Below are 20,878 nucleotides of genomic sequence, written 5' to 3' on the forward strand. Positions count from 1 at the left end.
GCCTACGTGGCTCTAGCTGGCCTAGGAATCACTACGTACACCAGGCAGGACTTAACATTACAGTAATCCTCTTGCCTCTGCCAACTATGTGCTGGGGTTACAGGCTGGAACCATTGTGCCCCACTCTGTACTGTCTTTTCAGTGAAAGCTGTTCCCAAACAGAAAAGAAAACAGTGCCTCAACTCTGGGGTGTTTTTGTTTTTGTTTTTGATTTTGATTTTGTTTTGTTTTTCAAGACATGGTTTCTCTATGTAGCTCTGGCTCTCCTAGAACTCACTATGTAGAGCAGACTGGCCTAGAACTCAAAAATCTGCCTGCCTCTACTTCCTAAGTGCTGTGATTAAAGTGGTATGCCACCATGCCTGACTCTGCATCTACTTCTTTTGAGCCTCAGTTAGCCTTGCTTACAAAATCAAGAAAACCAAATGAAGGTACAGGTCCACTTTCACTTATTTACAGTGGACCCATTTGCCAACAAATGGACTAAATGTAACCCATTGCCAGTATGGGAAGCTTCATTTGGCGACAAGAGATATCCAGTTGGGGTTCTTTCTTCCTGATTTTTTTGGATTTTTTTCCTTTTTGGCTGTTTCATCTAGATTATATATATATAATATATATATATATATATATATATATATATATTAGAGTGGGTCTACTCTATTAGGCTTCCATAAGATCCCTCAAATGGCCCATAATTTTACCTCTCCCTCCCTATATTTCTTCATTTACCCCTCTTCTGTGTCCCTCTGCATTTGACCATCCTGTTTCAGACTACATTACTCATCCATCCATAACAATATATTCTATTTCCCCTTTATGGAGATGTCTCCCTCCCTGTGAGTCCCAAAATCTATACCTAACCTGTGGTTATACTGATATTTCTTTGACTCAATAGCTAATCCCCATATATAAGTGACAACATACCATATTTGTATTTCTGTGTCTGGGTTATCTCACTCAGGATGACTTTTTCTAACTCCATCCATTTACCTGAAAATTTCATGGTTTTCTTTCTTTCTTTTTTCTTTTTTAACTGCTTAGTAATAGCCCATCTCTGTAAGTGAACCACATTTTCTTTAGACATTCATCTGTTGAGGGACACCTATGATGTCTCCAATTTCTGGCTATTATAAATAGAGCAGCAATGAACACGGTTGAGAAGGTAAGTGTCTCTGTGGTAGGTGAAGAATCCTTTGGGTATATGCCAAGAGAGGCATAGCTGGGTCTTGATCGATTCCTAGCTTCCCAAGAAACAGCCACACCTATTTCCAAAGTGGCCGTACAAGTTTGCATTCCCACTGGCAATGGATGAGTGTTTCCCGTATTCCACATCCTGGCGACTTTAGATGTCATTTATTTTATTAATCTTATCTGTTCTGCCTCGTGTAACATGAAGTCTCAAAGTAGTTTTGATTTGCATTGCCCTGATGACTAAGGATACTGAACATTTTTTAAGTGTTTTGCAGACACAAGAATTTCCTCTACTGATAATTGTTTGTTTAGTTCTGTAACTCATTTTTAATTGTCATTCATTTTCCTGATATTCAGTTTTTTTTTAGTTCTTTACATATTTTGGATATTAGGCCTCTATTGGATAAATAGTTGATAAAAATCCTTTTCCCAGCCATGTGTTAGTGGTGCATGCCTTTAATCCCAGCATTTGGGAGGCATAGCCAAGAAGATCTCTGTGAGTTCAAGGACAGCCTGGTCTACAGCGCAAGATCCAGACAGGCACCAAAACTACACACAGAAAACCTGCCTCAAAAAACAAAAACAATCCTTTTCCCATTTTTTAGGCTGCCATTTGGAGTAAAACATTATTAGTGGCAGAATAGATAATGCTTCATGGGTGATCCCACAAGTGGACAGACACATTAGAGTTAACAGAATTCAATAAACCTATTTAATAAATGATTTCTATACAATAATCCATTCTTTACATTAATAATTTAATGAATATACTTCAATGTATTTTCACTTATTCTTTGAGAATTTCATAGAATGCTTTTTGATCATATTCACCCTGCAACTCCTCTCAGTAATTCATCCAAATCTGCCCTGACATCTGTGATGCCCAACTTTGTATCTTCATCATTAAATTACGTTTAAATAATCCCAGTGGCAGGCTCTTGAAGAAAGCTGACTCTCCCTCTGCCAGAAGCCATTGTTCATCCTTAGTCATCAGTAAAATGAAGGGGCTCAAGCACCTTTCCCACTCTATTGTAGAAGGAATCTTAACAATTCTTATTAATAAAATCAAACCAGAGGCCAGTTATTAAGGCGAATGCTGGTAGATCAGATGCAGAACAAGCCACAGCTATCTCACCTTGCCAATTCCTCAGCTGGTCCTGTTTCCACAGACTGGAGGCCTCTGAGTCCTCATCCAGAATGGGTCTCAGCTGAATTGCTGTTCAAAAGCCTGAATGCTTAACCAGCCAAATGCTTAACCAGCCAAATGCTTAACCAGCCAAATGCTTAACTAGCCAAATGTTTCTAGTTTCTGGTCTCCATGCCTTATATATCCTTCAGCTTTCTACCACCACTCCCCGGGATTAAAGGTTTGCTTTCTGGGATTAAAGGCGTGAGTCACCATGCTTGGCTGAATCCTTGAACACATGGATTTCTGCCTCTGGAATGCTAGGATTAAAGGAGTGTGCTACCACTGCTTATACTTTATGTTTATTATTGTGCTCTGTCTCTGACCCTCGATAAGTTTATTAGTATGCACAATATTTGGGGGAATACAATACCATGTTTGAAAGTTTACTGGCTTGATATTGTATAAGTGACCACAGGTGCTGTGGGTCATAAGTGCAGTGGTCCTGTCATGGCCAGAAGACAGTTTGCTCTAATCCTCCCTGACCTCTGGCTCCTATAATCTTTCTGCCCCACCTTTCATGATGGTCTTTTAGCCTTGTGGAAAGGGTATGATACAGGTGTCCCATTAAATATGGCTGAAATCAGTGAAATAAACAGAAAAATATAAAGATACAGTGAAACAAAGAGTCAATTCTTTGAAAACACTAACAAGATGGACACACCTTTGGCCAAATTAACCAATAAGAAGAGGAGGATGAAAATAATAAAACACTGGAGGAAAAAGGAGACATGGAGGGAATTCAAACCTTAAGACTCTTCATTCCACCAAATTCAAAAAAACTTTTCAAAATATTGATGAATTTCTAGATGTCTGTGATTAACCAAAATTGTATCAAGATTATGTGAATAATTTAAATAGTCTCATACTAATTAATGATATAGAAGCAGTAATTAAAAATGGCCCAACAAAAAGAAGCCTAGACCAGGACAGAATCAGTATAGAATTGAACTAAACATTTAAAGGACAACTAATACTCCTGAGATTATCCAATAAAATAAAAAATGAATGATCTCTTAAAATTCTTTTTTATGCCAGGAATACCCTGATGTTGAGAGAGGGAGACAGATAGATACATAGATAGGTAAGAAAGTAAATAAATAGGTAAATGATAGATAGATAGATAGATAGATAGATACATACATACATACATAATAGATAGATAGATAATGGATTGATAGATGAATGGGTAGATAGAATTACAGGAAATTACCCTGATGAACATATACACATAAATTCTCAATAGAATACTTGCAAATCAAGCTCAGGATCACATCAAAGAATAATCACCCACCATGATCAAGTGGTCTTCACCCAAGACCTGCAAGGATAATTTGATATAATAAATCTACATATTTATTCTACCACATAAAAGGAATAAAAGACAGAAACTACATGACCATCTGAGTATATGAAAAAAATGGCCTTTGTAGAAGTCCAACCTCCATTCATGATGAAAGTCTTGGAGAATCTAGGTATATAGAGTATATATTTCAACATAATAAATTCATTGTACAACAAGCCCACGGCAGCATCATGCTAAGTGGAAAAAAAAACCTCAAAACAATTCCCAAACATTCAGGAACAAGGAAAGGATATTCACTCTTTCCTCTCCCATTCAGTATAGTACTTGAGCTCTTAGCTAGAGCAAAAGAAAACTGACATAGATAAAAGCGATACGAGCAGAAAAGGGGGAAGTCAAAATGTCCTCATTTGCAGATGATACGATTCTAAACAAATAAAACTAATAATTTATTAGAAGTCCCTTAAGGCTGATAAATACATCCATAAAAGTGGAAGAAAGCAAAATAGTCAGTGGCCTTCCGGTATACCAATGACAAACCTACTGAGAAAGAAATCAGGGAAACATTTCCACTCACAATAGGCTTAAAACAAATTAGACATTTGGACTAGCATAATTTTAAAGCATACTATTGATAAAAACAGCTATGAAATACCCAAGAGAAATCTAAATATATTCAAGACCCTTAAAGCTGATGTTCTGAGAGACCTTCAAGACTGAAATGAATGGAAGTTTTTAAAGTTTGGCAGATAAGTAGGTAATAGAAAAGGTCAATTTTGCTAAATTGATAATACTAATGCAATAAATCTTGAATTAGGAAATGTGTATACAATAATGACCCCTTTTCTGTGGAACTTAATAATTTATCCATAAATACTCTATTATGGGGCAAAGGACAATTTATAAATTGGAAAACATAACGAAAACCGGAGGTACTTTTAAAGAGGGAAAAGTAGGGAGCATGCCATATTAGACAGAAATACATCATATGAAATTAAAAAATAAAAAATACTTCAGTAGAGTTATGTAAGCAGTCAGTGAGATTGGTAGACTGGGTATTGCAACAGATGCAGTGTCCACAAACTTTGTATTTGTTGAAAAAAGAGGCTACAGACAACATAGAAACGGATGGGTTATCAGAGCATGCTCTGAGAATATGTCAAATGTTCCAGTTAGCTTTATGTTGCTCTGATCAAAGTCCAAAAGCCAATCTGGGAAAGTAAAGTGTTTATTCACCTCACAGGTTACAGTCCATCATCAAGGGAAGCCAAGGCAAGATCCCAAGGCAGGGGCTTGAAACCAAAGAGGAATGCTGCTCACTGTTCTGCTCAGCTACCTTTCCTCTATGGCCCAGGCTAACATGCCTGGGGATGCCACTACCTACAGAGGACTGAGCCCTCCTCCATCAATTAGCAATCAAGAAAATGCCAAAGGAGCATACCTACAAGCTAGTCAGAGGAAGTCAAATCCTCACTACGTGTTAAGTAGACAGTCAAGATTAGCCATTACTGCAAGCCATAAAGGGGAAAACATTAATCTCAGCTTACTGCAAAGAACATTGACCCTCTATGAATAGAATTCTATGTCCAACGTGAAGTTTCAAATGTATGAAGAATAATTTCAAAGAATTTATATTGGAAAATGTAACTCTCTTTAAAATAAGTGACAATCACACAAGCCACAAAGGAAAAGTTGGTAAATTTGACTATTGAAGCCCCTTTTGGAGGCTGCAGGTGGGCATGGGGATTGGCTGTTGGCTGCCAGCACCTGTGACCATCCTTGCAGTGTTTTGGTGGCAGAGTTCCCATCAGAAGTCCTGCCCCTTATAAGCTTATGTTCTAAAGAAATGGATGGGAACATTCTGCTTGATGATTTGGAGAAGGCTGTATCCCATTTTCAGAGCCATAGATTTTTGAAAACTTCTAAACCAGCACCAGGCACAAACCCAGTATTCTTGGTGGCACACACTGTAGTGTCCATGCTCATCATGCTAGTGTCAGTGGTGAGCTTTGTAAGATGATTTAACGCTGGAGTATGATTTGTTTCCTGTTGCTGTTGTCTCCAAATCCTGCCTCTTTGACAACCAGAGAAACTTCAAACTTAATAAATCGTTTTTGCTTAGAAAACAATAGGGGGCTACTAGCTGTTGTTTACAATGAAGACCCCACAGACGTCTTCCCAGGGTTCTCCTTTCTTCAGTAGGAGATTTTCCTTTCTCAGAATGCATGGAGTAAGCCAGATGTGGCCTGTAGGAGTTCAAGTCCAAATTCACAGGCTCCTTCTGACACCCCACTCTTTCTGACATGTCCAGTGTGTTTGCTTTCTTCCTATTTCTTTAAGGAATGGGTACCCATTTTCTGCCTCTTGGACCCTTTTCCAACACAGTTCCTACCAGACATAGCATAATTATTTGAATTCCAAATCTTCAGTTACAGAGATCGACTGCATTCTTTTGTAACTGGGTTTCTAGTTGATTCCTCCTACCCAAGAATGCACAGAGTGGTATTTCATCCTATATTAGCCATTCATGGTCATAAAAAGGCCACTGAACATCATCATGACATGAGATCTACAGGAGATCCAGATGTGAATTTGGATCATCATCCGTCCTTCTTTTCACCCTCTGGTCAATTGCTCATGAATACCAGTGAAGAAGAGAACACAACTGTGATGGCTGTTCTTGTTGTCGGGTGACTACATCTAAGATCAACTAACACCCAGAAAATAGAGCACACAGCTGTCGGCCATTTCTACTTCATTTGAAGTAGGAAGATCTATTTCTAGTCTGGATTTTTGGGGTAGGAAGTCATACCTTTAATTCAGATCTTTAATAGAGATGTAATCTGGACCATGCTTTCTGCTGGAAGCCTATAGAAAGACCTGGAAGAAGGAAACTTTTCCTTCTCTCTCTGCTTCCTCCACCTTGTTAGCACATCCATTTCTTCACTGGCATTAGAGCATAGTACTTTATGATTACAGCATAGACTGTACATACAGATAGCTGAGGCATCCAGACTTGTAGACTGAGCAACTACTGGATTCTTGGACTTTCTATCCATAGCCAGCCATTGTTGGAATAGCCACAGTATAGCATGTAAGTAATTATAACAAATCTCTTTTCAATATATAGAGAGATTCATTTTATCACTTCTGCTGTGCTACAGAGCCCTAACACGCGTTGTATGTAGAGAGGACATTGTACAACAGTTTGGGTCTCATAAGAGTCTCAGCTCACTTACAAATTCCCAATGGCCACCTTCACTTAACCTTAGCCTTCTCTAGGCACTTGTTTACTTCAAGGGACTCAATCTTCCTCCTCCACAACATCCTGACTAATTTCTTGGAATGCTTTATTTCTCATATTATTGGGTATGGGTATTAGAATGGTGTTGGAGCCCATTTTTAGGTTTCCTAGTGGCTTCACCCAGCCGGTCTGCATAGAGAGGATGATTTGACCAAGGGCCTGAGTGCAGGTGTCTGAGATGGTCAGCACATGGCTGTGCTGGGGGGAGGTCTTTTGCTCCACCCCTTCGCTTTCCTTTAAATACCCTAGGGCAGGGACACTCAGCTCCTCTCCAGGCTATCCTGTATTTTCTATCTGTTTCTCCCACCTCTAAACTTCAAAGTAATATTAACTAATGTTCCTACTGAAGAGTATTCTGGGGATATATGGGGTAATGAGTAGCCTCCCCATAGGATGGGAAGAGCCAACTATTGTCAGTGTTTATAAATGAGCTTCCAACTCCTCATGAGTGAAGTAGTGAAAAGATTCTAATGAAGCAGAAAGAAATCTATAGCTTTGGAAGGAGGAGGAGCTGAATGGCTTCCCCTGTGTCACAGCAGAGATTCCTGGAAAGAAACATCAGCTTCTACTCAGTTCATGAAGAATTAGCAAGGAAGCAAAGGCTGTGCCCCATGACATCAGCAGTCTCTTCTCTGGAATTCTACTGTATCCTGGAGAGCTCTTGGAATCCCCTGTGAGGTCACTAGTGTTGTAGCAACACCATGTGAGCTTAGGACATTAGTTCAGTGCTGTAAGGTTCACCTACAGAGATGTGGTCAAGACTGAGGCATCTAGTTGAGAGAGAGAATACACAGCATGGAGAGACCAGAGTGAGAAAGAAAGAAGCAGGCCCTAGGTCTCACTGGAAAACATGGAGAAATCTCTGGACCTGGGGAAGACACAGTGAGTTCAGGAGGGGCTGGGCAGCTTTCTGGATGTGATGGGCTTGAGCCTTCCAGAGCTAGGGCTCACGAGCTGGGTACTTGTGGAAAGGAGTAGGCCTATCCTGCTCTGGGTTCCTAAGGAGCAGACCCAGATCAAGGATCCATGATGGTTAGTTTGGCAGATTCAGGAATTGACAAGGCTTTACCTGCTTTGCTGTGTACCATCTGCTTTCACTCTGAGTGGGGAGGAGGCACAGAGAAAGTAATGAGATTTCTGTACCATAACTGTGTTCCCTCCCCCACACACTGGTGTCCTTTAGTTGTGTGCCAGTAATAATAGGGAAAGGAGGGTGCCCTGGCAAAGCCTGAGGTTCTCATACTTTACATCACAGCCACTAGCAGGGCAGGATACACCAAGTGCTGCTGTCTTCAAGTGACCCCTGTGGTTTCTGAGTTATCAACTTCTGATGGCACACAGGTCTGCAGTTCAGCCTGAGAGCTGTTAGATTCAGTGGACCTGGACTGAGACTGTCCCCTTCCTGCCAGCTCTGGGTGTCTTGGACTGTCAGTAAGGATGGCTTTGTGAATCTGATGACCATGTTCTGACCCTGCATGGCTTCCCCATTAACAGGAGAGCCTGAAGCAAAGAGCAAGTGAGGTGGGCATCCATGTACTACCTGAGTGTGACCGTAGCAATTTTCTCCTGGTTTTTCAAAGCACTTGGCTGAGGTCTCTGAAGCTACAGAGCATTCTCTGTAGCTGTGAATAAGCTTTAGGAGGTTGTCCCCTGGGTCACATTGTCTAGGGAGAGAGAGGAAACCTGCTGACTTCTGAGACATCCACCTCCCTATAGAGAGATGGGAGAACTGACATCCACAGAGGGGGAGACTCAAGTCTCGTCTTTGCGGAATTGCTAGGACAAAGACTCATCTGTGAGTTACTTCCTGAGCATCCTTCAGTGGGTCAGGTTTGACTGAGATGAGGTAATGCCTAGGGCAGTACTGTGCTTTGACTTCTAGACTAGGGAATTCCTGAGATACTTAACTTTGTCTAACTTGGTTGTCAGGGTGATATAACATCTGAATGGACATAGTTTACCTCACATCACTCATGTGTTCTTGGGTCCACCAAGTACCTTCCAGAGACCACAGTCCAGTCTTCTGAAGAATTTGCCATCCAGGCTGAACATGGTGCTAGCTCCTCATTTCAGTGCTGCCAGGAAATTGACAAGTGTGATGTGCGGCTCTGGAAAAGTCTAGAGTAAAGGACCCCTCGTATGTCTCCTGTGTCCTTTGCCTGCCCTTCTCATGCTCCCATGAGTATTCTTTAAGCTGGTTGTGCCCCCTTCCTTTTTCTTCACAGATGGCTCCAGATCAAGAAATTAGTCTCTGTGTAGCACTAGGTGAAGCAACATAGCGGTGACACACTACATATTGTCCCCATGACTGTGACACATTCGTCCTTTCATATCTGTGTCTGGTCTCTCACTAGCCATTCATCTTTCCTGATACTTGAGTGCAGGAATGGACCATCACTCTTCCTAGGAGTGTTTGCTCTTGTGTCTCAGGGATCACCTGCAGAGTCCCAGTTCTTACCATCCAGCCTGACATGTCACTAACTGATTACACATTTGCTAATATTGTGTTGGCTTGAATTTATTGTGCTGATGATTCAGGGAAATATTTCTCATTAACTAAGGGACATTTCCTTGTTTTGACAGGACACCCACAGACTCCTACCATATCCATATATTGTAAACAGCCTTGTGATTCCTGCACAATGTTCTTGTTGACATCAGGGGATTAAACTTTCCTGCTCACCATTCTGACTTAATTCCCTAGCAACATTTTTTTTCTCATGTTATTGATTACAGATATCAAGAAGGGCCCAGTCATTGCCTGAGATGTATTTTGAAGTCAGTCTTCAACTTCCCATACATGAAGTAGTGAAAATATTCTAATGAAACAGAAAGAGATGTCTGGCTTTGTAAGGAGGAGGTGCTGAAGGTCTTCCCTTGTGTTTCTGGGAAGGCTGCTGGGAAGGGCAACATGGCTTTTGATGAACTGCTGAAGAGCTAGTTAAAGGATAAGTGAGGACTGCCGGGGGTGACCCTAATCATCCCTTCCATGGAGATTCTATTCTATCATGGAGAGTGCTTGGTGTTCTCTGTGATGTCACCAGTGTTGTGGCAACACCAATGACTGTGGGTTATTCCTTCAGTTCCCATGGACATGTTGGCAAGACTGAGCAGGCTGCTTGGGAGAGAGAATGGAGAACATGGAGAGACCAGAGAGAGGCAGAAGGAAGCTGGCCTTTGGTCTCAGTGTAAAACCTGGAGAAATAAATGGTTCTGGGAAAGGCACAGTAAGTCCAGAGCAAGGGACAAGACGCTTCCTGGAGGAGGTGAACTTGAGCTGATATTTCTAGTAGTGTAGCTCAGCAGCTGGGAGTTTCTGGGTAGTAATGGGCCAGTCCAGCTTGTCTGGCTTTCTAAAGAGCAGACCCAGATTCAAGAGTTTCTAAAGGTTAGTTTAGGAGAGCCATGATTTGTCCAGTTTGCAGCTGCTTTTCTGGGAATTCCTTCAGTTCCTTCTGACTGAGAAAGAGGATTGGGAATAACAAATGGACCACTGAGCTGTCCCTCTCTGGGTAGGGCGTTGCTGCACTTCATCCTAGTGGATTCCTTCAGTTTCCATGGAAATCTGATGCCAATAGGAAGGGAGGGAAACCACCTTGTCCACATAGCACATCTGTAGATGTTTTGGTCCTGGACACATGTGATCAGGACTTGGTGCTGCTAATCTCTAGGGGCAACAGGCCTTGCTTGCATCACATCAGATGGTAGCTGAAACTGTCCTCCAATTCTACTTGGCTGGGCTTGCTTATGCCTTCCAGGGCCAGGGTACTGCATTAGGGAGAGAGGCACATAATTATCCACAGTGGTTGAGGACAGAGACAGAGATCAGTGGGCAGAGTTTGAGCATAGCTTTCCTGCTGTTTGGAAGGTTCACTGGGTCCCTAGCATTCATTCCCTTAGGGTTCTTCTTGGGACTCAGCATGGTCTCTCCTGGCCCTTGCCATTCAAGAATACAAGTTAATTTGTCTTTATCTACCTGCAGGGACTACTGGAGAGGCACCATCCCAACTCTCCACCTTTACTGAGCAGGAACAGGATCAAGAAATGAAAAAAATCGAAAAACTCACCATTCGCTTACATGACAAGGAATGTGAAAGAAACAAGCTTTGTGGTATCCTAGCCAATTATACTTGCAAGGATTTGAACAACAGGTAGTCATTATGCGCAGTTCTCTGCTGACCTTCTTCAAACCACAGTGTCAATCCCAGGTTTCCTGAGGAACAGAAGGCTGAAATTCCAGGGTGTCCTGCTGCCTAAACTAGTTTTAATGAGTTCCTTTGAGATGTAGACTTGGAACCCGGGGAGCAATGAGATAGGGACACAGGCTGTTCTGCTTCCTCCAAATGAAAAAAAGAATGTGTGGCCACAATTGCACTCTTGGGGTACAGATGGTAGTGTGTGAACCTTCAACGTGTACTTCAAGAGACCTTGACAGTTGTTAGCTTGTGGGAGATGCTAGGTGCTGTGAGTTTGTGGAGAGTCCTTGTACTTGACCAGCAGATGATTGTGTATGAAACCTCATGAAAGCAGCTGGAGGGCCCTGGTTTATTCATCTGACTAAGGGTGTGGCCAGAAGCTCCCCTCTGGTCTTCTTATACTCTGTGGCAATGCCACATTTCAACATCTTGGGCATCCTGATTTCATGTGGTGTGTGTGTGTGTGTGTGTGTGTGTGTGTGTGTGTGTGTGTGTGTGTGTGTGTGTTGCACAATCCTTAGAGCATTGGGGTTGTGAGAGGGTCTGAGGATTTAACATGGGTCCAGGTGATGGCACTGGTGAAGCAAGGGTACTTCACTTTGAGCATCACACCTCCTGGTCACTGTGCTCACCTCTTTAGAACATAAGAATCACTGTGCAATATAAAACCATCCTGAAGTTGGGGCTACTCCCTGGAAGTACTAATTGTTTGCTCTGGGTCATTGTGTAGCTATTGGCACCCAGGAATGAGAATCCCTGTTCCAGAGATAGGAGAAATGTTTCCATAGGTTTCTTGTGTTTCCAGATATGTGGCACAAATTCCTGGCAACTTCTTAGAGCACTTATCTATAGCTCCATTCCCACTCTGGGTGCTCATGAACTGGATCCCTTACCTTACACCTTCTGGCTGTTATGTTCTGAGCACAAGATAGAATGTTTAATAAGCACCAGGAAGTCCCAGTGTTTAAATACCAGGCTATGGCATCTACTGTGCTGGAGTAGTCCATGACACAGCCTTATTTATGTGATCCTTGTTGCCTGTGTTCATGGGGTTCATTTTTCCTGGGGCCATGCCCTACCACAGGCTGAACTTTGAAACAGAGATGCTTGAAATGGAACACAAGCAGGTGATGTCGGCTTTCCAGAAAATGCCCATGGAGATTATTGAAGCCTTGGACAAGTGCAAGGGGCTGATGGAGGAGACTGAATACTTTAGGTAAGTGGCCAATAGCTTGGGAGGGACTGATTCTGCCCTTCTTTGTCCTTGACTCAAAGTGAGGACTCTGGTTGTAGCCTGTGTGCCTCTGAGCCAATAGCCTGCCTTGTGGCCCTTCAATTTTTGCCTCTTGGACTCAATTTTGCTAAGTGTGAAGAAACACTGAGGCCCTTCTATTATTGTCCTGCCCAAGTCAGGAGACCTTAGACAGAAAAATGGTTTGCACCATGAAGGGGATTTCTGGCAGCCCAGGTTCTCTGGGCCCTTGCAGGATCTTCACAGAACTGGTTTGCCTGGGATCTGTAGAGAGAAGTTATTCCTGTTGGAACATCTGCCCTCATTCAGAGTGTGTTTTGCCTCTACCTGCTGATGCTTTCCCAATATCAGGAACAGTTAAGCACAGGTGTGGACTGCACCCTGTTCTCAGAGGGACAAGATCCCTTTTGGTACCTGGATTTTCAGAAGTAGTTTGAATTTGTCTGCAATTTGGCTATTCTCTGGATTTGGCCTGCATTTGAGTGATGCTGGCTGGTCTACTGAGAGCTCCATTCTTGTTCTGCTGACCTCAGACTTTTCATGGTTGGTAGTACTTGGAGTAGGATGGCAAATGGAGGCTCACTGTGGCTCACTATGTTTTGGTGATTGTTTAGTTACCTCAATGGCCAGATCCTACCAGAGTGTAATCAGCTAAGGAACAATGTCCATCTGTTGAGACATCAGAACATACTGCTGTGGAAGGAGCAGATTGAAGAGCAAGAGACCTGTGAGAAGTTGAAGAAGCTCTTAAAGGAGGCCCATGAGAAGATGTGTGACCCCTGTGCTGAGCAGCATCAGGTAGGCTGAGGCAGTAGTGGCAGACTGCCCAACTGTCCAACAATAAAATAAAAACACCCATGTAAGCACCCACCCACCCATCCAGAATCCATTTCTGTGATCATTCACAAGTCTTCCTGTAGAGTTAGCCTCTTGCTAGATACTAGCTGATTGGAAAGCAAAACCTCCTGGTCTGCTGGAATTGCAGTACATTCAGAGAGATGGGTCTGTGAGATACCACACACCTACATGTCATTATATTAGAATCTGTCATGCAGGGAGATACTTGTAGAATACCACAGAGCTCTCATTGATTAGGTCAGTGGCCTGTGGCTCATTTGCATTCTGGGGTCATGTGAGATCATAAGTAGGAAGCAGCTTGCAAGGACTAGAGCCCTAGACAATGCCAAGTGAATGTTTTTATTGTCAATTTTTCAGGTGGCAAGTGGACTTGTCCTTTCTTCCTGCATTCCATTTTGTTCTCTTGCCTTAGCTTAATTCTTGGGTCACACTCTCAGAAGCTGAGTATCAGCTTGTCAGCCCTGTTTTCTGTGAGTGGTGCTGGGCAGTTCTCCCATCTTGGAGTTTTCAGTCTGGAGCTGACTGAATGACCATACATGTGGGAGGACTTTGACAGCTTGAGGGTTGGGGTGACAGATTTAAAGCTTGAAGAGAACATTTTCTCCAATCAGCTCAACATAGTTTGACTAAGCTGTGTGCTCTCCTCTAGGCATTTTTAGTCCCTAGCACATGGATAACACTGTTGTAGGCCTCTGTGGAAACATCTGATGTGCATAATCTAAATTATCTGTTCACTCAATATGATGTCCTCTTCTTTTTTTCTGCTTGCTTTTGATTCCTGTTGTCTGTGTGTGATCCTTACAGGTGTATGTAAATGTGTACATAGACGGGTGTGTTCAAGACTACATAATGAAACCCCATGTTGTCATCTGCTGCTTACTCTCTTGTTCCCTTGAACCAAGGTCATTCACTGAACATAAAATTATCTGTTTGGGCTATTCGGGCTGGCCAGGACTCTGGATCTCCTCTTCTTCAATGGGGCCTTCTGTCTTGTTTTGTCTCATCTAATTGTCACAAGTTTCAATTGCTCAGAAAGAAAAAGGAGGGAGTAGTTTCTCTTGTGTTTATACACTTTTATTGCTTTGGTATACATGTGTTCTTTAATAAATAACAAAATCAAACAATACACCTACTTTAAAAATAAAAACTAGACTTCTTCCTTTTCACTACACAGAGCTAACACAAAGGAAATGTCTTGTTTGTCTCATTGGCTTCACAACACGGAATCCCACAGTGCATCTCCTTGCTGACATTGTGTTGCTGACTATATCATGTGCATGGCTGTGTCTCAGCAGATTCCCTCTCATAGTTGTGCAGAGTGCTGTGTTCCTGAAAAGCACTGCAGGTGATGTCACTGGCCTCCTTCTGACAGACATTGGGTCTGAATTCATCATATGCACTGTCATCTGTTGAAAACCTCCTGGATGTTGACCATGGGTCACTCTCTTTCACTTGAGCTATCCAGGTCTTCTCAGAGGACTTAGGGTAAGTGTAGTGAAGAGACTATGATGAATTAACTAGCAACCTGTGGAATGAGTAAGTTTGGGGATATATAAAGTTCATGGAAGGAAAAGTAAGTGCAGGCCATGGTAGCAGAGCCTGACTGAGTCTAAGAGCTTTGTACACAGTAGAGAAGTCCCATGACTTCCCCCTGCAGCAGAAAAGGTGCTGCAAGACAGCAGTCCTCTCGTGGCCATCTAAGGTTCTGGAAGTGTGTGTGTGTGTGTGTGTGTGTGTGTGTGTGTGTGTGTGTGCATTTCTGTCCATCTGTGTGGGTGAACCTCTCTCTGTGTGTGAATGCTGGCTATTATTTGGACATTAGTGTTCCTTTGGTTTCTGTATATAACCTTCTGTGGGTGACGGGTGTTTGTGTGCCCATATTTCCTGTATGTGTAGGGGTAAATGCTTGTGTGTGTGTTGGGAGTATGGGGAGTATGGGTGCTTAAAAGCACTAGTGTGTATGAATGTGTAAACTCATGTGTGTGTTTTTCTCTGAAATTACTCGTTATATTTTTAATGATGATGGAGACCAACTAACTTTATTGAGAAAGTACTGTGCCTATCTCTCATGCCCACTGTATTCATTTCTCATCCAACAAAATTTAATCTTCTTCTCAATAGTATTCCTGGTGATTTCTCCTTGTATTAGAATTGGCAGGGAAATTGAACATGTTAGTGCATTACAATGGGCTTGTATGGGTACATAAATGTACTTGTGTGTGTGTCCTTGACTTTATGTGTGTGCATGAGAGTGAGAACTCTCTGCTGAGAACACAATATTCTAATGAACAGGAGCAAGAAAGGCTGGATGAAAGACTGAAGGGCCTGCTGAATCAGAAGGAGCTGGTCACCCAGCAAAGGGACTTGGCAGAAAAGCTGCAACATCACTTCAGTGTCTATGAGATGAGGTAGGAGCCCAACCTGGGAGGAGTAGTTAGAACGATGGAGGTCACCTGTACCTGCATCTCTGTCCTTTTTGGGAATCTCCCCATCTGGATGGCTCTCATCCACAGGCAGGGAAAGACCACCTCAGGGTATTGTGCTGGCCCAGTTAACAAGAACTTCTCCAGGAAACACTATGATTTAGCCTTATTTTTCTGAGGAGTGTGTACCACTTATTCCCTTCTGAGATCTCTGGTATCTTCTCAGTGTACCCTGTGTCTCCCCACAAATCTCCCTATGGTAGTCCTCAACCTAGCAGGAGGAAGGTTAGTTTTGAAGGACAGTGTGTGCTCTCGTTACTTTGTTTTCCTTCCAGAACATCACCTTTAAGGAGAAGTTCCTACTTTTGGGTAGATCTGCATGCAGCACACTCCTGCTGATTATAAGCTCTCTGCAGTGTGCATCTGTCTCTTGAGAAAAGATTTTTCTGGACATAAGATTATTTAAGGTGTTGAGGTATTGAACTCAGGCAGGTCTCTGTGCTCTAGGAATAATCAGAACCTTCACTGCTTTTATTTTGTAGGCTCTCTAGAGGGACTACATTCAGTTTCCCAGGTTGCTCATTAACCTGGTATCTAATCAGGGCCATGTACATCTACTCTGAACTGTCACTCAGACCTTGATACACTGTTATGTTTTTCTCAAAATATTGTATCTAGACAACTGGAGAAATGTGTGGATTTTTTTTGTCCAGCACTGTGTAGTTCTCAGTTTGTCTTCTAGCATATTTTAAAACACAGAATAAAATCCAGGCTAAGATGCACTCTGACACTACTCTCCTAGGAAATGAGGGAATGACATGAGCTGAAAGGTCATGCTGGACTGTTCCACTGATTACAGCTGGTTCAGGCTCAACAGCTGACATAGCAGGTAGCCACCAGGCCTGTTCCCTAACTGACTTCCTCCTCTAGGTCAGAAAATCTCCAGCATGACCTAGAACATGTCACAGCCCAGGATGAGAGCCTCCTGCAGACAGAGCTGCTGCAGCAGGAGCAGGAAGTATCACAGGCAAGTGAGCCACCACTGCATTCCAACGTGTGCAACCATGGCATTCATGGGAACTGGGGGCTCTTGACATTGGCTTCCAGTGTGAATAGGCCCTGATTTTGTCTAGCCTGTGGCCCAGCCAGGATGCCTCTGGGACTGATTGCCTTTCCTTCTCACACAACAGCTTTGAGAGAACTGAGGAGGCCAAAGAAGCCACAGACCACTTGAACCCATGGCGTTCTCCACCCTAGGATGGAAGCCTCCTCAGAAGAATATGCACTACAAAGTCCCATGGGGCATGGCTATACTTGCTTTGAAAAGGTCTTTTACATTTGCGCCTGCCTTCCTACCATGTATCCAAGGCCAGCCACAGGCTGTTGACTGTGCCTCAAAGTGTTGCATGATTAACCTAACCTTTTAATCTTTTAATCTAGCAAGCTGCTTAGCATAATTTTTTGTTTGTTGTTTTGTTCGGTTTTGTTTGCTTTGGGTTTTTTGGTTTTCTTTGTTATAGTTTAAGGTTTTGAATTCATTTGTTGTTTCTTTGGTTCTTGTTGTTTGGTATTTTGATAAAATTATTTACTGGTTATATTGTGTGCCTATAATCCATTATTGAGTAAAATGATTGTATCTTTATTAAGAAAAATGTGATTCCACACTCTTCACTCTTATGACCTAAAATGTGGTCATATACACAATGGAATACTACTCAGCAGAGAAAAACAATGACATCATGAGGTTTGCAGGCAAATGGATGGATCTAGAAAAAAATCATCCTGAGTGAGGTAACCCAGACTCAGAAAGACAAACATGGTATGTATTCACTCATAGGAGGATACTAGATGTAAAACAAAGATGTCTAGACTGCTACTAACAACTCCAGGGAGGCTATGTAGAAAACAGGACCCCAAGAAAGACACAGGGATCGCCCAACAACAGAGAAATGAATGAAATCTACATGAACAACATGGACGTGAATAGGGGTAATGAAGGGCAAGGGTTAAGGGAAAGAGAGCTTAGGGGATCAGGAGATCCCAGCTGGATCAAGAACAGAGAGAGAGAACAAGGAATAAAAGACCATGATAAATGAAGACCACATGAGAATAGGGAGAAGCAAAGTGCTAGAGAGGGCCCCAGAAATCAACAAAGATACCCCCACAATAGACTACTGGCAATGGTCAAGAGACAGCCCGAACTGACCTACTCTGGTGATAGGATGGCCAAATACCCTAATTGTCATGCTGGAAATCCTATCCAATGACTGAGGGAACCGGATGAAGAAATCCACGGCCAGGCCGCAGGTTGAGCTCCAGGAGTCCAATTGACAAGAAAGAGGAGGGTTTGTATGAGTGAGAATTGTTGAGACCAAGGTTGGAAAAAACACAGGGACAAATAGCCAAGCGAATGGAAACTCATGAACTATGAACCAATAGATGAGGAGCCCACAAATGGATCAGGCCCTCTGGATAAGTGAGGCAGTTGATTAGCTTCATCTGTTTGGGAGGCATCCAGGAAGTGGGACTGGCTCCTGTCCTCAGTGCATGAGCTGGCTGTTTGGAACTTCGGGCTTATACAGGGACACTTGGCTCAGGCTAGGAGGAGGGGACTGGACCTGTCTGGACTTAATCTATCAGGTTGAACTCAGTCCTCAGGGGAGTCTTTGCCCTGGAGGAGATGGGATTGGAGGGGTGACCTGGGGAGAAGGGAAGGGAGGTGCGGGAGGTAGGAGAACAAGGGAATCCATGGCTAATATGTAAAATTAAAATAAATTATAAAATAAAAAAGACCTATTTCTCTGGTCAGCATTGCTTTGGGTTCAAAGTTTGTCTAGCTTGTATGCCAGCCAGGCTGCTCTATATATGGTGGTCTTTCCTTCTCTGAGGGCAGGTCTCGAGGGAAATCTAAGGAGGCCAAAGAAGTCCCAGACATCTTGATCACATGACATTCTTCAGTCTTAGGGTTAAGGCCCTCTCAGATGAAGACACCCATTTTAGTTGTGATTTCACTAGTGAGACAAACACCAAGTGACCTCCAGGTGATCCAGCCCCCATCAGATATATGGGTCTGTTGGCTCAGTACTCCTGAAGAAAAGAAAGCATCACCAATGAGCTTGAGACACAGAAAACCTGAGACTGGAGTTACTGAGAACCCTGACATTCAGCAGAATGTGGCTTCTGTGAGGGGTACTACAACATGGAGGGTAGAGATGTTGGTGAGCAAGACTTTTTCTATCCGTTTAATGTCGATGTCTTTGGCAAGCTACTTAGCCCTCCTTATGTGATGGGAAATCTGTCATAGATTATCTTCAGGTCAAGTTCTTCTAGACAGACAGTTTCCAACTCTTCACTCTTAATATCATGTGTGATGTTTTCATCTTGTAACTCCAGATCCTCCTTTAACACCAGAAATCTGTTACACCATCTTAGGCTACATAGTGAGTTCCCAGCCAAGCCAGGGATACACAGGGCTTTGCATGTGGATAGTGTTGCCAATTCAGTGTATACCCAATTCTTGATGAGGGAAAGCTGGTAGGCTCACTAACCCAGTTGCCACCCAGGTTCATAACCAGGGCTATAAGTTATCCCACCCTAACACTCTCTTCATCTATGAACTGCAAGGACATGTGAATGGCCCAGATCTGCAGATCAGAGCTACAGGATCTCCATGACACAGACATCAATTCTATATCCAAGAGAAGTCCCAGTGAGGGTGGATTATTGACAGTGTAGTAGAAATCAGAGGCCAGAACACTTACAAGAAAAGATGTATAGATGATAGAATGTACTGTGTCACTCACTGGGCCACACTACAGATTCCTCAGCAAGATTTTTGTTTGTTTACTTTGGTTTTGGGTTTTCCATTTTTCTTTTAAATTGTTTTATTTTAGATGGGAGGTATCACAGGCAGAGCACAGATACAAGAAACATGTAGTTGGAAGAGTGGGATTGGGATGCATGATGTGAAACCAACAGAGAATCAATAAAACATTAAATAAAAACAAATTAAAAAACCAGAGCTATCTTCCTCTGATTTTCTTGAAATATAGCTTCAGTGATAACCACATAATAGACAGAGTGAATTCAAAGATAAGTTGGGACATTTTCTTTTTGCTGCTGTTGGCCTTAATGATGCATTAGTACAACTGTTTTTTAACAATTTATTTCTTTTATTCATATGTATGGGTGTTTTGTCTGCTGAAGGGCTGTAATATAGCTGATTGCAATTCCAGCTGAGGCCAGAAGAGGGCATCAAATTGTACCTGAACTGGAGTTAAAGAGGCTTTTTAGCTGCCCTGTTGGTTCTTTGGGAGAGAAACAATTACTCAAAGTAAAGGAGCCATCTCTCCAGCCCCTGCACTTGACTTTTGTCCTTCTAGCCATGTGTGGTGTATTAGTTGGAATGGATCAGCCCAAACCAAAGAGAAATTTCAGGAGTTCGGTAGGGACAAATATATGATGTAGGCATGGTAATTGTCTTAGAATGCCATGCATCCATGCAAGGTGTTCATGGGTTCAGGATCCTACTCCAGCACAACTTATTGTCAGGGTTATAACAGATCTCTCACATCTCATCCTGATTGACAATGTAGATTAGGGCCATCTGATGAATTGCTGATCTGAGAAGACCCTCCTGGTGGTGTAGGTGTAGTTAGGAGTCCCTCTTGATGCTCCAGCTAAGTGTTGGGAGGAAGCTTCAGACCAGCCAGAGTGGATGAAGTCTGCATCAAAAGCCATGTGCCTGAATGTGATGGAAAGCATGCCCGTGCAAGGCTAGGAAAGGAGAGGGATGGTTGATGCTGCTCTTTCCCCACATCAGATCTCACTGTATACTGAGGAAAGTTTCCATCCAGATGAGTGCTTTATACTTATGAAGCTCCCCTGGACCTGTTCTCACTTCTGAGACTGAATCAGAGAGTTAATGTGTGGAGGAAATAATCCTGTGGGGTTCAAAACTGGTGATATCAAACAAGGGTAGAAAGAATCTACTCTTCATGAATAAAGAACATATATACACACAGAACACCAACATACATACATATATATAGCTCATTAATTCCATGGATGTTGTGATCAGCTGGAGAGATGGTTCAGTGGGCAAAGGTACCTGCTGCCAGGCCTACACATCTTAGTTCCTTTCCTGGGACTCACACGACTGA

General features: G+C 42.7%; 1 protein-coding gene across 1 annotated transcript; it reads left to right on the plus strand.

Annotated features, from left to right (window-relative positions):
• The first annotated feature begins 8,332 nt into the window (after positions 1–8,332).
• On the plus strand, positions 8,333–17,481 carry LOC119087209 (disks large homolog 5-like). The gene is made up of 5 exons (XM_037201908.1): positions 8,333–11,138; positions 12,268–12,399; positions 13,050–13,233; positions 15,586–15,701; positions 16,647–17,481. Exons 1-5 carry the CDS (start codon positions 11,032–11,034, stop codon positions 16,837–16,839), a joined length of 732 nt encoding a protein of 243 aa, XP_037057803.1. The 5' UTR covers positions 8,333–11,031; the 3' UTR covers positions 16,840–17,481.
• The last annotated feature ends 3,397 nt before the right edge of the window (positions 17,482–20,878 follow it).

The sequence above is a fragment of the Peromyscus leucopus genome, unplaced genomic scaffold (genome assembly GCF_004664715.2).
Source record: "Peromyscus leucopus breed LL Stock unplaced genomic scaffold, UCI_PerLeu_2.1 scaffold_309, whole genome shotgun sequence".
Taxonomy (NCBI): Eukaryota; Metazoa; Chordata; class Mammalia; order Rodentia; family Cricetidae; genus Peromyscus; species Peromyscus leucopus.